This window comes from Tursiops truncatus, chromosome 11 (genome assembly GCF_011762595.2).
Source record: "Tursiops truncatus isolate mTurTru1 chromosome 11, mTurTru1.mat.Y, whole genome shotgun sequence".
Taxonomy (NCBI): domain Eukaryota; kingdom Metazoa; phylum Chordata; class Mammalia; order Artiodactyla; family Delphinidae; genus Tursiops; species Tursiops truncatus.
The window spans coordinates 37862146-37878724 of record NC_047044.1 but is presented as its reverse complement, the minus strand read 5'-3'; the positions used below and the strand labels follow the sequence as shown (position 1 = coordinate 37878724).

The following is a 16579-nucleotide window of genomic DNA, read 5'->3' as shown; positions in this document are numbered from 1 at the left end:
TAAATGCTGGAGAGGGTGTGGAGAAAAGGGAACCCTCCTACACTGTTGGTGGGAAAGTAAATTGGTGCAGCCACTATGGAGAACAGTATGGAGGGTTCCTTAAAAAAATAAAGCTAGAGTAACCATATGACCCAGCAATCCCACTCCTGGGCATATATCCAGAGAAAACTCTAATTTGAAAAGATAACATGCACCCCAGTGTTCACAGCAGCACTATTTACAATAGTTGAGACATGGAAGCAACCTAAATTTCCATCAATAGATGAATGGATAAAGAAGATGTGCCATATATATATATATACACACACGCACATATACATACAATGGAATATTACTCAGCCATAAAAAAAGAACCACATAATGCCATCTGGTGCAATATGGATGGAGCTAGAGATTTTCACACTAAGTGAAGTAAGTCAAAGACAAATATCATATGATATCGCTTACATGTGGAATCTAAAAAAAAAGATTCGAATGAACTTATTTACAAAACAGAAATAGACTCACAGATATAGAAACAAACTTAGGGTTACCAAAGGGGAAAGGAAGGGGTGAAGGATAAATGAGGAGTTTGGGATTAACATATACACACTACGATATATAAAATGGATAACCAACAAGGACCTACAGTATAGCACAGGGAAATATACTCAACATTTTGTAATAATCTCTAAGGGAAAGGAATCTGAAAAAATATATATACATATACACACACATATAAAATGGAATCACTGTGCTGTACGCCTGAAACTAACATTGTAATTCAACCATACTTCAATTAAAAAAGATCCAATGAAGTTGAAAAAATCTAGTATTTTAATTGTATAGATTATCTATACTTCTACAAAATAAATCCTATATTAAATCTAGGATAAAACTCTTGGGAAAGTTTAAAAGAATAAAGATATAATTTAAAAGGCAAAAACATTGCTGAGCCTAGCCGGCCCTGTGGTTTGTTTTTAACTAATTTAACTGTAACACAGATTACCTTCCCAAGAGAGTTATAAAACTTAAAATTAAATAACCCAACAAAATTTTCAGAAGATAAAGATACTACTGGCTAAAAATTTTTTATTTTTCACTGTCTCCTTTCTACACTTAAGTTAGAAGTTTTGTTTCTTTCAGTGACGAAATCAGAAAAAAAAAAAATAATATTGATCAATGTCACTACTATTCTTACTTGACAGATACTCCTCTTCTTCCAGTCCTCAATTTTTTCCCCCAAATTTTAGGCATCATTCCATACTAATTATCTTGCCTATTTTAGTTGAGTGAATGTAATGGTGCATTATGTTAAGACTCAAGGCCCAATCCAGTAATCATGAATGGAATTAAAATTCTCAACAAAATGAAGCAAACAATTGATTGGCTATTTTAAGAGTATCTTTCTTTCTTCAATAACTTTAGAAGTTTGCATGTCAAATTTTTATTAAATATATATGCCTTCAGGAAGCTTACCATTCAAAAGAATCCTATGAATGTGTTTTGTAAACTGTAAATCAGAATACATTTGGTATTATTATTATTATTTATAATATCTGTAAAATTAAGAATGACCCCAGTCTACTTTCACATCCAGGGTTTGCTAACATAGTAATTGCTACCGTTTATGAGCAATTACTATTTGTTAAATTTTGTATGTAACGATCTCACCCAACTCATTCAATCATTTGTGGTAGGTACTCTTATCCCCACTTTACAGATGAAAAATAAAAGATGCCTAGAGAATTTAGGTAACTGTCCAAGGTCATGCACCTAGTAAATAGGACAGCCAAGATGATCCCAGGTCAGTTTGATTCTGAAGTCTCAACATACACCTATAATTGTGTGTGTGTGTGTGTGTGTGTGTATTTAACTCTGAAGCATACTAGATTAAATCAATATAAACCCACTTAAAAAGACAAGGGCCCATGACATCCTTCTTCAAGTAGCACTTTCTATACAGAGAATGATTCTAAGGGAAGAACTGCTTCTTTTGAATTACTTATTCTCTAGTGATATGGGGCAAAGGAATGATGGCATTTTAGTGTAGGTTCAATCTTGCAGAAACTGGAAAATAGTAGTACAATTCTTGTGACTTCAGTAAGAATACATAAAATTTGACTGATATATGAAATTCTTTGTAAAATTGTTAGCATGTTAATTGCCATCAGTTCTTTGACAGATTCTGGTCATTAATTTTACTTCTGTCTTAACTATTTTGCAAGCAATGGCAAAAATATGTGAATCCAAATAAGAAATGTCTGGACAAAATGTGAATTTGGGACAAGAAATATCCTACAGTAGAACGAAATTTAAGATAGTTACTGCTCATGTTCTTATAGCAGCAAAGCAAAAATACTGCAGTGTGTTTTTATACTAAATAAATAATGAATCTTTACTTCCAGATACTCTTCATTTTTCTTTAGACGAAAGGAGATTTTTGTCATCCAGTAAGTTACTGTGGTGATGCAGAGCTCTGCTGTGATTATTTTAATCTTTTCAGGTGGTGTGCTCTATATTTTAAAATACAAGATATGAAGTGCTGTTGGTTAATGTGCTATTTTTTCCAAAGCCCAAAAAACTGTAAAACAAAATACTCTAAACTTTCTACTTACTAAGTGTCCTCTATGATATTGCATGCTATTGATATGGTAAAGTTAACCTTATCAAAATGCACACTGACTTGCAATGTGCATGTCGTAAGAATTTGCTGTGTTATCATGTTGTGTTAACTTTGATAGTAAAGTAAGTTTTTACCTAGATTTCTTCACATGCTTCTTGTCCTATTACGATGACACAAGAGTTGAGTTCTCTGTCTGATGGGTGGAGTCTGGGTTCACACTTCACACAAGCTCATTTCAACTACTGCAGGTGCTAATCTGTAAGGACCTAAGACAATGACATTCCCTGTTCTCTGACTCTGGGGCATATACTGAGCAGCACATTTCATAGAAATTTGACTTCTATCCTGACCAATGGATGGCCAACTGTGCATGCTTTCAGGCTTCGCCCTAATGCCCAGAAATGCCTTTTGTATCCTAGGATAAAAATTGCTGTATACATTCTGAAGGTAGCATAGCAAAATGTCAGCATTAGCAGGGACCCAACAATTGATTGAGTGCCCCAGAGATACTCAATTTCTTCATGTAAAGGATGTGAATGGAGGCAGAGAGTGAAAATGCATTTGATTTCAAAATCCCAGATCTACTACAGCAGAGTTAGTCCCATGAGCCGCAAGGCTGGATGGGATGGGGCCAAGACTCCTGACATTTGACCGTGAATAGTACTCAGCGTGATTAAAACAGAGGAAGCCAGGCCCTTTTCTACTCTAATCACCTTTAGCATTTTGGAATCATAGCTAACCTCAGAGAAAAATGCTTCCATTTTTATCGAACCCTCTCTGTATCTCTTCTATCGCCACATTTTCTTCCCCTGGAATCAGTGAACAGTGTCCTGCTCAGTCAGAGCTTCTACTTTGATAGAACTAAACTTAATAGTTCAGGTTAATCAGAACCTTTAAACACCTCTACATAAATCACATTTGTCAAAATAGATGTAGTTTTCTTTCAAATCTAGTTTTTTGAGGTCACCTTCTAACCCCTGACGGAGGAATTTCTGTGCTTACCTGCCTGGCAAGACTTCTTTTTAAATGGTGTTATGTCATCTGTCTCCTCTTCATTAGGTCCCCTCACTAAGAACCTCTGCCCATCTCTTCACACAGCTGTTGGCAGTGTCTTCATCCTCTCTACTGCTTCTGCCCTATTGCCCCGGTGGTAGCTAGGTTTATGACCAGAGTTTTAATTTAGAATACATGGTTTACAAAATAAGAATCTGTCAAGAATTTGGTTTCACATGTGCTAATGTGGAGAGGCTTCAGTAATAAGGAAAATTCAACTCTTGCCACCCTGGGAATCTTACCTCACCTCTTTGACGTCAGCAAGAATGTTGCTCTTCTATATGTATTTAAAAGACCATTTCACCTTGTTTGAATAAAAGAACTATCAGTTGGGCACCTACAAATGCCGGGCACTGGAAATACTGTGATGAAAAAGGAAGGGGCACTGCCTCTAACGAGCTGCCCTTCAAAGAGCTAAGCTCCCTTAAAACCTATTTGTCCTTACAGATATAAAGAGACATGCTGAGGAACTACTTAGCCTTTACTAATTGATTATTTTTCTAGATAATAAGAAAAATACTGCATTACTACTTATTCAGGTGGCGAGTTTACCTTATAAGGTGAAGTTTGAGTCAGCTATATAGTACTAGCCACTGGTTGGGATAATATTTTTAACTTGTATTGAGGACCAGAGAAAAGTCATTGGTGATTTGATAAAAGAAAGGAGGAGGGTCTGAAAGGATACTATTTGAAAGCCTATAACAAATAAAAACAATAGAAAAAAACAAAAATTAAGATCCCTTTGAAAGCATTACAGTAAATGCTTTGGATAAGTAACAGAATATCATTGTAGGAATAAATGTAAACGTTGAAATAATGAATTGAAATATATAAACTAAAAACCTCACACTCAGTATTTTACAAAACTTGGAAAGATCAGTTAACATGTTTTATCAGAAAGATTCTTCAAACATTTTTAGTTGAATATGAAGTACATGTTAGTGTGACAAATACAGATTTTTACATTAAGGCAATAAAATTTGAGGTTCCTTTCTTTTTAACCTAACTTAACCAGTTAAGTAGAAAACACTGTTTCTCAATTTGTCTTATTCCACTGGTAATGCTGATTTAAGCTGCTCATCTATAGGCTATCATCTATGGCTCTCTATTTGCACTATGTTTTAATTCCCTATAGATTTCAACTAATTGACCTTGAGGTAAAGCTCAGTCTCTGTGACAATATGGTCTTCAATCACCACTGCCAACATAAATAAATGGTTCCTCTCTGGATCTATCAAGAGTAATCTGAGCGGAATTTAAGTTTTTGATAGACTTTGAAAAAAAAATGAGCCCAGACATGAAATAATACCCTTTTCAACAAAAGGGCACAGGATTTAAGCTAAGATTCATGTAATAAAAAGTGTTTAGCCCTTCATATTGGAAAGTGGTCAGTTATCTTACTGAAATCTGAACAATTCCCAAATTGATTTATACACTAATGAACTGAATATGATTTGACAGTATCCTTCACTGTTGTATTGTAAGTGAATAAAATAAGAGGACTATACCAGTCTAACATGCTCTCCATGTAACAATTTTTTAAGTTTTTAAAAATATTAATAGAAAGTTTTTTGCGTCTCTTTGAGTGTCTCCATAGATCACTTTATTTGAAAATAGCACTCCTGAAATAACATTGTTGATTTTCATACACATTAATTTCTATGAGGTTTTTTTATGCTTATCTAACCAAATAATTTTTCTTAAAGGAATTTAATTTCTTCATCAGTAACAAGTCAATGCATTTTCTTCATATTATATGCCACCTTCTTTTCTAATTCCCTGCATAAATTGTCCACATTACTATTTTCTCCTGTTTACAAACAAAACTTTAAAACTTCAAAGAAAAATAAAATTTAGAATGCAGCCACTAGTTAAGAGAAAAATATACAATATGAAGCTAAGAATCAAGACAATGACATGGAGACTACAGACAAAAACAAGAAAAAAACTAACTTTTATTTGAAACAGGTCATTTATGCCAAAATGTCTTCTCTATTTAAGCTTTCCAGATAGGTATTTTGATTTCAGTTCACACATAATTGTGAGATAAGCATGGACTGGAAAATTACATAAAAACAGACTGTTAGAAGCCTCGTTTCCCACATTATGTAAATACAAGTGTGACGAACAGCTTATGTAAAGTGATTGGGTTTAGATAAACAGTGATACTGAAAAATAAATACATAAAGCCAAACAGATCTTATTTTTTAAAACCTGTTTTTTTAATTACTTGTCTAGACAAGAGTGACTCTATTGTTCATGTAATTTCCTAAGTATCTAGCACCTGTTAACTGCTAATGTGAGAGGATCTGATATGGCTTTGTTTAGACCTGTATACTGTTTATTGATGCATCTATGATCATACTTATTTAAACCTTTGAGTAGGATCTCCTGAGAATTCTCAATCACTTAATACTTTTGTGGAAAATTCATTTAATTCAGATATCCTCTCATAATAATCAGAGCAGTTGTATTTAGCTTACTATGTATCTTAGTCTGAATTCATCCACAATTTTATATTTAACAATGATTTATTCACTGTCTACTACGAATAAGTTTATGAGGGACTTGTAGTAAGCCAAGTGTTAATCCTGCCCCTGCCTTCAAGCACACATGAATCTCAATACATGTGTCCTTAATACATGTACTTTTATATAGCCGTAACAGAAGGTGGAAGATGATTTGTCCATAGAAATTTAGTTTCATAGAAGGAAGAAATGATTTTCTCTGTAACAGAACAGGGTAAGGTCCCTGGGGGAGTTAACATTTGAATCAGCCATTAAGCAATCAGGAAAATCTGGTTGTGGGGAAACACCTGGAACGGTAGAAGAAACTGATAGTGAAAATATCTGGAGTACAAACAGGGTAATGTGAAGGGTAGTTATAAGGAATAATGTAAAAAATGCAGGCATGATTAGAAATGCTTTCACATGATAATATGAAAACAATTATTACAGCCTTTATATTATTAGGGATTTATTTAGAATTTGAATTGAGAACTAGAAAACCAAACGTGGCTTTGAAATATTTGTTATCACTGTTTATTCTGGGACTCTGATTAGGAAGATAGGAAATCTTGCTGCTTAATTTAGTGCAATCTAGTCTTCCCAGTTTTGAGTAAAATTTATTCTTTTGGAAACAAAAAAAAATCATTATATCAGTATCAATTGTAGAACAGATCAGTAGGAGGAACTTGAGTTCAATAAAACTAGAAATAGCAATTTTAATACTAATGATAGTAACTAACATTTACGTACTGCTTCCAAAGCCAGGGGTGGGCGTTTCCTAGCATTTTACATACATGAGCTTGATTTACATATATTTGCCCTATTTTCTAAATTAGGAACTAAGAAAGATTAAGTGACTTGCTCAAGATAATATAGCTGGTAATTGTTGGATCAGGTATTTGAAACCATTTTTCAAAGGGCATTGTATTTTTTAAGAAAAGAATTCACAAATATCCACCCAAATCCAATAGCTAGCCAGTTATGGTTTAAAATCAGTATCTCTAGAGAGATCTTTCAAATGCAAAATAAAATAATAATAGTAAAATAAAAGCAACCTTCTGTGGAGTTCTTCACTGAAATGAAATTGACTAAAAGGTATTAATCATAATTTCTAAATGAGAGAATAGAACATTAATCAAAGTAGAACAAGGATATGAATAATAATCTCGTGCTTTAGCTATTTCTTGCTCTACAAACTAGCTCTATCTGTCAGGTTCTAGACAGCACAGTAAAAATATTTTTGCCAGTACTACCTCAAATAATCCTGGATCCTCTGGGAAAAGAGAATCTCCCCACTATAGGATGGCTGTCATTAAAGCAGATGTAGTGTTTGAATTTCACCAATCACAAACTCAATAATGTTCCCTGTTATAAAAGTGATCTCCACTTAACTCAAGCATTCCCATTTCTGCGTGGTAGCAGGGAAAATGATCTTGCTAATTCAAGTATCTCATTCATTTCTATCTTAAGCTCAATTCATTAATATTTGCCCAACCTGACCTTCGTTCCTTTCCTATTTCTGAGGAATATCATGGCATAGGAACACTGGGGCATCAGGCATCTTCAGGGTCTTGGGTAGTGTGTGTCTGGCTCATGGTTGTCTTTTTTTCTTGCTGGTCTTTGCTGAGGCGTAATTATTTTCAACGGGGATTGCTTGCTGCCTTAGTCCCCACTGCATGTGTCAGAAGTCTTTCCAGGCCCTCCAATTCGTACACTGTTTTCCTGTCCCCAAATTAAGGATTCTTCTGATTCAATATCCCATTCAGGCATCTCCATATCAACCTAGTTAGAGTCAGAATTTCTCTGGTGCCTCCTTAGAATCACTCTAGGGTATTGTGAGAAGCCCACAAGGTCATCCACCAAAACTCTGCTCTAACCTATGATTCTATGCTATGCTATGTTGCTGTACTAGGTTATACCCTGAGGAGCTGAGAGATACTTCCTTCTGCTTGGGGACACCTATAGCATTAACCAAGAATTCTACCACTCTTCTTCATAATACTTGCTCCAGCACCTTCATATTTTTCACCAATTCCTGTGTTGTAATGAAATACACTCTTTCGACTCACGTTTTCTTCATTGAACACACACATCTGTGACCATTTTCAAAGTATTTAAGCCACATTTTTCAATCTAATATTTTTCATTTGTCCTTTACTTCAAAAACCATATCCTCTTATAAATATCTGTCACTTAAGAAATACAGTGAAATCGTCTCTAATAATATTTAAAATTAAAAACTTTGATAAAGGTACATGTTCTTCATTTTATTTCATCATACTTTGTGCCTTTTGTGTTTTTTTGCAGTGCTAATTTGTTGTGCATGACAAATGTTATTAAAGATGTACCCATCTCTGAATTTGTGTGTTGCATAGTCTATTTAGCTGTTAAAAATTATTTCAATTTTTTTCAGAGTATAAATAACTTGACCAATGAACTGCCACAAAAGATATGTATATCCAAAGTAACTGAAATGATTGTCATTTTTTATGGTTATATATTCATGAAAACTCACTCATGAAACAAGACTTAGGCAATTTGATGTCATTTTTCAAAGATTCACCCTCCCTCATTTAGCACTTTTTATGAACAAAGAAAAAAATTTAATTCACATTAACTTTTTTAGACCAATAAATACTATGCAATATATTAAAAAGTGACCTGTTTTTGATGTAATGCCTCAAATGCCTAACAATATAAAATAGTACCTTCTCAGCTTGAGAAAGAAGCCAAATTATTATCTGGCCATATTTGGGTCCAAATAATATAATTTCAAAAATGATATAGAATTTAAAATAATGATCAAATATCAATTAAAGGCATAGCATATTATATATTGCTGATTTACCCTGTTTTTCTGATTTTAATCTGAAACTCTTTCAGAAAGAGCTGTACCCTCAACTCATAATCCATTTAACACAATCTCTGTTGCAGGTTACTTAGTTATAGAAAATCCATCAAGTAAGTTTGTTAAATATCTTTTCTTCTTTCTGAGTATCAACTCTGGATTCCCTGATTCGATGAATCTCAATGTGTGGTTCCTTTTTTGTATGTTTGTTAGAAAAACCTCCAAGCTGGATATAAATCATAAAAGCATGACTAATTGCATGGTAACTGGAGAAATGCTTTCTCTCTCTCTGGGGTGAAGCCTGCATGTCTGTATTTTAGCTTGGGAAGTAATACAGGGATATTTAAACTCCTTAGGGTTTAAAAACCATGTCGTTACGAGAATGAGGTCACTGCAATATTTTATATCTTCTAAAACCTTGTAACGTATAAAATGTTTTCTGTATGACAAAGAGGTTTTATGTGTTTTAGGATTCAATGATGACTTTATGCCCTTACATTTGCTTGAAAAACTTTCTTCATTAAAATGTTAAATCATTCATTTAAAGTCACTTAAAATTTGAAGGATTTTTATACCATGAAATACAAAGAAAGTGAACTTAAAGGGGGAAGCTAATTTTGTAAATATGACAGAGTGACTTTAAAGGGCTGTGTGCTTTTGAAATGTCCCTTGTCCTCTAACTTGTCAACTGTAAAGAGAGTGCCCAGGCTAAAGGAAAAGAACTCAACCTAACATGACTCCATTTTATACCTTTCTTTGCTTGGAGGCCGATAAGCAAGAAATCCTTTCTGCAACATGTTGAAGAGCTTTGCACAAACAACAACCTAAAGTTTCAAGAAGAATTTTCGGTATGTTACTAGCAGTTGTCACAACATTGCCAGACCTCCAGTCGTTTCATGTGTCACATTTCATGTCCAGTTTAAGCTTGCAAGGCCATGAAGGACTCTGGCCTTGATAATCAATACCCAATTACCAGGTTGATTGTTTGGATAGTAACGTTACACTGGGCAGCCTCTGGTGCAACCTGAACAGAATTATTCACCTACTGTGTCAGGAAAAGGTGCTCCGGATCAGAGACCTCCCCAGCAAGGGCAGCCTGGCCCTGTTTCTTCTTTGCTCTCTCACCCAGATGTACATGCAACTATAGAATGCTGTATGCATCAGGTTTTGTGTGTGTACGAGGTTTGGGTGGTACCGTAAATGTGGCTTTATATTTAAATAACTGTTTTAGAAACTAAATAATTCCATTTCATATTTGCCTGCTTAGTTTATGTTAGTGGTATAGATGAACCTGAGAACAGAACTTGATGTTTCCAGAAATTATTTAAAAAATGTTATTTTTAGAACTTTCCAAAAATAAAAAACAGATAAAAAGAAGCCTATAAAACACAGGTATTACTTAAGTGATCATGGAATAAATGCAGTATCACGTTATGGAGAATATATGAAGTTAAGAACTTGTTACTTTTACACTTTTTGAAAGTTAAGATTAATTTTATTGCTTTTAGCATCTTATATATCCATAAAGTTGAAATTACATTAAAACATAAGGCATGTGTTAGTCTACAAGCTATTTTAAAACTTGTGAGGCTCTTTCCTAACTTATTTTGTATTATAAAAATAAAACAGATTTCTAAATGTTACCAAAAACTTTATTTCTAGTTTTTCCTGAACTTTTAGTGTGTGAACAAAAACAATTGGCTTGAATAATTCAGGACTGTAATATTTCAGTCTCTCAGGAAATAATCACAAAAAATGTGAGAAGATTAATGGTATTTCCTACAGCTTTTGGTTATGCTTCTTAAGTAATATTGGTCTGGTTTTAACAAAATCAGTGGTACCATAAAACTCTTCTTAGCATTTATGCAGCAAGAACTGTCAATTTTTCAGGAACAAAAGGGTAGTTTGTTTAGAATAGGAGTGAATATAGTTAACATTATACATGACTGAGTAGATGAAAAGTTTTATTAGCAATAACACTTTCTCATACATTAATGAGAAAGCTTCTAGTTTAACTTTTTTGGAGATCATGGTTTTAAGTACTTGGGTGTTTTTATATAAATATATAGGTTGTATATATTAGGTAAATGTATATTCACATGTAAGGAACATGGTTTTTTTAATTGCTTTTAGTTCTAGTGCTGTATTTTTTAACTGTTTTAATAAACAAATGCATATTTGATGCATATGTTTGATAAAACTTGTAACTCAGGTCATATTCGCTTATACCTTAAATATTAATAAGCTCCACTACGTGACAGGTATTGATATATATGAATTCAACACTTAAACAGCTAAGTGACCTTGGGTAAATCACTTAAACTCTCTGTTGTTCAATGTCCTCATTTGTAAAATGCTGTATCTATCTTGTTGAATTGTGAATACTAAACTGATTGAATGTGTGTAATACTGAGAATAGTGGCTGGCACAACTATTTGCCATCATAGTGATGATTTCATAAAGAAGTTCAAATGATGAAGAAGAACTGCAGACATGTATTAAAAAAAAAACCCAAATGATACCGTATCATGATGGAGCTATGCAGAAAGAAGTGAGGATCAACTCTGTTTGGATAGCTGTCAGAAAAGACTTTACAAAAAGGTGACCTGACAGATGAACTTTAGGATGGAGCAGAAGTCCAATAAGTTTATAAAGGGGGAAAGGTATTCTAGAGAGAGAGAATGAATGCAAAAACATAAGGATGCAAAGCAGTTCCACTCATCTGTGATCCCACTAAAAACTGGGAACCGTAGGAGAAAGAGCTACATAGGAAAGGTTGGTTGAGGCCCTGTGTGCTCTGATAAGAATAAGACCACTGAGTGTAACATTACTATCCAAACAGTCAACCTAGTAATTGGGTATTAATTATCAAGGCCATAATCATTTAAATCTATAAATGGAAACTTCTGTAACTACAGAAAAATAGGTACCACTTTTCAGGTGATTCCAATTCATCTTCTTTCCCCCCTCTATTTCTTTGTCTCTTATAAATATGCTGACATATACTCCCAAAACCTGACACAAGGAAGCTGTTCTAGGATTCCTCACTTGGTTAAAAATTTTTTTTCTAAGCCTTTAGTGCCAAAACGCCAGAATTCAGATGCTTATTAACACTGTCCCTCTTCTCTAACACATACACACTCATAAAATACTGTCCAGAATTCTCTTGGAGGAAAAATAAGGGAGAAGGGAAAATTATCCAATTAAAAGAAATCCTTTATAATAAAGTGGGAAAAAATTGCAAAACCCCACGGTTTTAACACTTTTTAAGGAATTTGGTAAATTGAGGCATTTCTAATATGGAAAACTATAAATTTCATAAATGTAAATCATCAGCTCAGCAAAATAATGAACACATTTTCTTGCACCAGCTTTCTTTATGATGAATGGATTATATCGTGATTTTTCACCAAAATGTCAATAACAGATCTTGACCCTTCCTCTGATAATTCTTTATCACACCTTTGTATTCCGCTATCGATTTAACAGTGCCCACTAAGAACAGGAATTGACCTTTGGCATTTTCTCACAAACTGACCAATGTTGTACCAATTAATAGGCGTGAAATCACACTGCCTGACGAGAAAAAACAAAAAATAAATCACCAACTCCCTTACCCTACTAAGTAGACATTAAAATATTAAATAATACACAGTGTGTATTTGACAAAACCATTAGTAAATTATGAAAGGAGTTACTAACATGGTTGCTGCACCTCAGAGCTTCCCAAAGGGCAAAGAAATTATGCCAGAGAAAGCAGTAGCTCAACTAATCAATTCTATTCAGGAATTTTCAGTGGAAGTTCATGTAAGTTCATTACTGTTAATTTGACCTTGCTTCTGCAGTTATGAGAAGTGTTGTCATTTTAAAAGTAAAAGGATTTAGAATAAAGAATAGTCTTTTACTAAGTGGAACTTCTTGTTTACCTCTGAAATAAATCTAAACTTTGCAATGACTTCAATCCACAGGAATTACCAAAATTTCTTCAGGATCTTTCTTCCACTGATGCTGATCTGCCTTGGAACAGAGCAAAAAACCGCTTTCCAAACATAAAACCATGTATGTGTACATACTATTTCTGGTTTTAGATAATGAAACATTTTCAAATGAGAGCAAAATGCATTTTAGCATTTTTTCTTAAATATATATTACATATTAATTGGATTATAATAATGCATTTTATTAGCAGCTGTTAAATTGTATCTCTTTTGCTTTGTTAATATTTATTAAAGTTAATGTACATGGTTTTCAGCTTATTCACACAAGGTTTACTCATGCAGGTGTAAGAAACTGTAGACCTAGTAGTTTCTTAGCTTTGTAATTTAACCCAAGTAACGAACCTTTCTAATATCTTCCTACAGACCTAGTTCTCAAATGAAAAGAGAAAGTTCACACATAACTTTGTGCATTAGTTTTCTTAAAAGCATGGCAGTGCTTTGTTAAGGAATATAAAAAATGAATTGCAAAATATTCATTGAAGATCAGAATAAAGGTATGCTTACCAGGATTGGTTTTACAAAGGAGGCGGGCTTGTGCCTTACCACAGTGAACATGGCTTCATTTTTCAGTCAATAAGAAAAGAAACCATCTTACATGGTACACTGTTATTATTCCTTATGTCATTAAAAAGAATGTCTACTGATGTGAAATAAAAAACCATATTATTGCTTTAAGACTTAGCAGTGATGTGAAAAAAAATAACATTCCTCTGCTAATAATAGCTATATGTTTGATATATTTTTTTCAACAGATATTCCTACTAACTATATTCTGATTCAATACATTTTTATATATGAAATTAAAAAGTGGTATTTGTTAAGCTCTGAAATAGTATTGTTTCAAAATCTAGAGTTTTAAAATATTCCTAATTTTAGAGTTAGTATATATATATTTTTCTATGTTCTATGCCTTTTCAAAACTGTATTGGGGAAACTTCCATATATATATATAAATTGAACTCTTCTGTCTAGAAAGACACAGACTTAAGGGTATAATCACAGAATGTAAAATCATAAGGATATGGATAGGAAGAAATGGACCATATTCTGTTATTCTAGAACTAGAGGCATGAAGTAAACAAATTTAGGGAAACATGATATAGCAGGTAGTAATCTAATGGAATCTGTTAATTCCCAAGAATTAGAAAAGGATGAAAATACAAATAGCTTTAATCACCTAAAATCCTTCCCAGAACAAAACAAATCAAAGGTAAATGACTTTAAGAGTAAGTTGACAAATAAGACATCATTGTAGGAAATAAGGAATGTTAGTGTTACATCTCTCAATTCCTCTGGCATGACCTTTCTTAATAAGTCCTTTTGTTTTCCCTTTCAGAGAGTTAACTTGAGTTGGATGCATCATAAATTTAAGAGATACGGAAATTCTCATGTTTTTATATTCATCTATACCTAAATTTCCTTCAGACTCTCTGCTTCATGATTACTTAGTGATATTCTGTGAAAACAAGTACTATAGTGTGATTGAAGGACAGTTACTGTGGAATATTTAATATTTATTTACAATTGTGTATTTGGCTGAAGTAATGTGTATCACTATATATAAGTAAATCAAATATATCTAACTTATTTCCAAAGACTAAAGAGTATCTGACTTAAAAATATATATAAAAATTTGATATGTTAGACATTTTAAAAAATGTGTCATTTCAATCTTTTATTATTAAGATCTCAGTGCATTATTTTCTGGGTTCACATAATGGCCATAGGAAAAGTCACATAATGCTAGCTTGCTAGCTCTTACAGCATAAGAAATGAATACGAGTGGTCAATATAACTAAACAGACATCCTTAAAACAACAAGAACTGAGGGGTAAGATTATCCAGATATCTAAAGCTAAGACAAAAAATAACTAGTGATGGAATTATGTTGTAAACCAAGGACGTTTTAGAATATTAAAAGCTTTGCATGCATGTTTTTCGCCTTTTCTAGAGTCAAATGGATAATGTCCAATTGTATTCTGCTTTCTTCTTGATTTCAGTACAGAAAACTTATGGTAATTTTTCTAATAATATACTACATCCACATCCAATATCCTTTAATGGATTTTTAGGGGAAAGCTTTTTCTTAAGTGTCCTCTTAAAGAGTTGGAGGTCCTATAAGAAATAATTTTGTTAGGAAGAATGTTATATTTTTCAAGAATATTATTAGAATAATTTATTAGTTCAACTAATACATACTGCCTGCTGTATAGTAAAATGACTAAAACCATGTGGGCTCTAATCAAACTTCCTGGGCTGCAGTTCTGTTTACCTACTAACTACTTTAGTGACTGGACATATTATTTAGTGGTGTCGACCTCCTAACTTTCAGGAGTAGATGAAATAACCATGTGAATCACTTTGCCCAATACCAGAACACAGGAAGCTCTCCTAAATATTAGCTCTTATGATTGTTAGTAATCAATAGACTGCTCATTTTTAAAAGCCTCTAACTTTCTGGGTGAAAAAAATTTAGTAACAGGCCCTTAGAGTCTACGGTCTGGAGATGATAAACCTACTTCCCTAACCTCAGTTGGAAGACAAGCTATAAACTCACTTCTGCCTAGATGGACAAACAGACCCTCGCCCCTGCCCACATATACGTGGAACAAGAAAATGAAATGTTTAAACTAAATACATTCTCCCATTGTGCTTGCAGAGAAGCCATAAAGCTGAAATGTTTTTTTTCTCCCGTAGAGAGTGAATTCATTTAACAGAGTCTGAATTTTAGCTTGAGTCAGCTAAGTGAGATTCATTGTTTCCCCTGAGTAATGTAGGAAGTAGGATTTCAAATATCACAGTGCATTTTAGAAGATACTAGCTTACAGGGCTTTAAGATACTAGAATTAGCAGCAAATGCATGCAGAAGAGATTTCCAAGTCTCTCTTTGACAGGACACTATGACCTTCAGAAGTGTTCCAACACCATGAAGAAAAGTTTAGCTTGCTGTTGACTCAGTTATAAGCAGGCATATCGAGTGAATAGAAACCTGATGGCTTCCCTTCCTTAGTTACATGACTGGCCACAATGTCATTAAAATAGGCAGATCATACCAAATTCAAAATCTTTGGGATATAAATCATTCACATAAATTTGCTTGAACAATCCCCCTTCTTTAGATTCAAACACATTGGTCAGGTCATTATGATTACTATTGGTACAGCAAAGTCATTTAACATACAACATGCTTAATTTTAAGAACATAAGAACGTGTTTTGTGTTCTATACAGCTTTATGAGTTCTATAAGCTTTCGTATAAGTTTTCCTCAGAGGATTCTACAAAATAAATATTATAACTATATATTATAGCTGAGGTAACAAGGGAATGGAGAAGTTAAGCAATTCACCCAATGCCATAAATGGTAGATAGATCATCTGTAATTCAAACACAAACCCACATTTACCTATTTTTCCTTCAGTACTGAGTGCCTTCCCATTAAGATTAAAAACAAAACAAAACAAACAAAAAACCTTCAAAATAATTAAGCAGTAATAGATAAGTAGTAATAGTAATAGATATCATTCCCTTGTCTAGTTAAAATTAGCACTGGACATTTCAATTATAATA

The 16579-nt window shown here is 33.3% G+C and overlaps 2 protein-coding genes across 2 annotated transcripts in view; one reads left to right on the top strand and one right to left on the bottom strand.

Annotated features, from left to right (window-relative positions):
* The window catches only part of LIN7A (lin-7 homolog A, crumbs cell polarity complex component), a 394724-nt gene that overhangs the window by 21598 nt on the left and 356547 nt on the right, over window positions 1–16579 (bottom strand). The window lies entirely within an intron of this gene.
* The window catches only part of PTPRQ (protein tyrosine phosphatase receptor type Q), a 198707-nt gene that overhangs the window by 161479 nt on the left and 20649 nt on the right, over window positions 1–16579 (top strand). The window contains exons 38-40 of the mRNA XM_073789216.1: window positions 9100–9126; window positions 9780–9861; window positions 12982–13072. Coding sequence (XP_073645317.1) covers window positions 9100–9126; window positions 9780–9861; window positions 12982–13072 — 200 coding nt within the window. The remainder of the gene's footprint in view (window positions 1–9099; window positions 9127–9779; window positions 9862–12981; window positions 13073–16579) is intronic.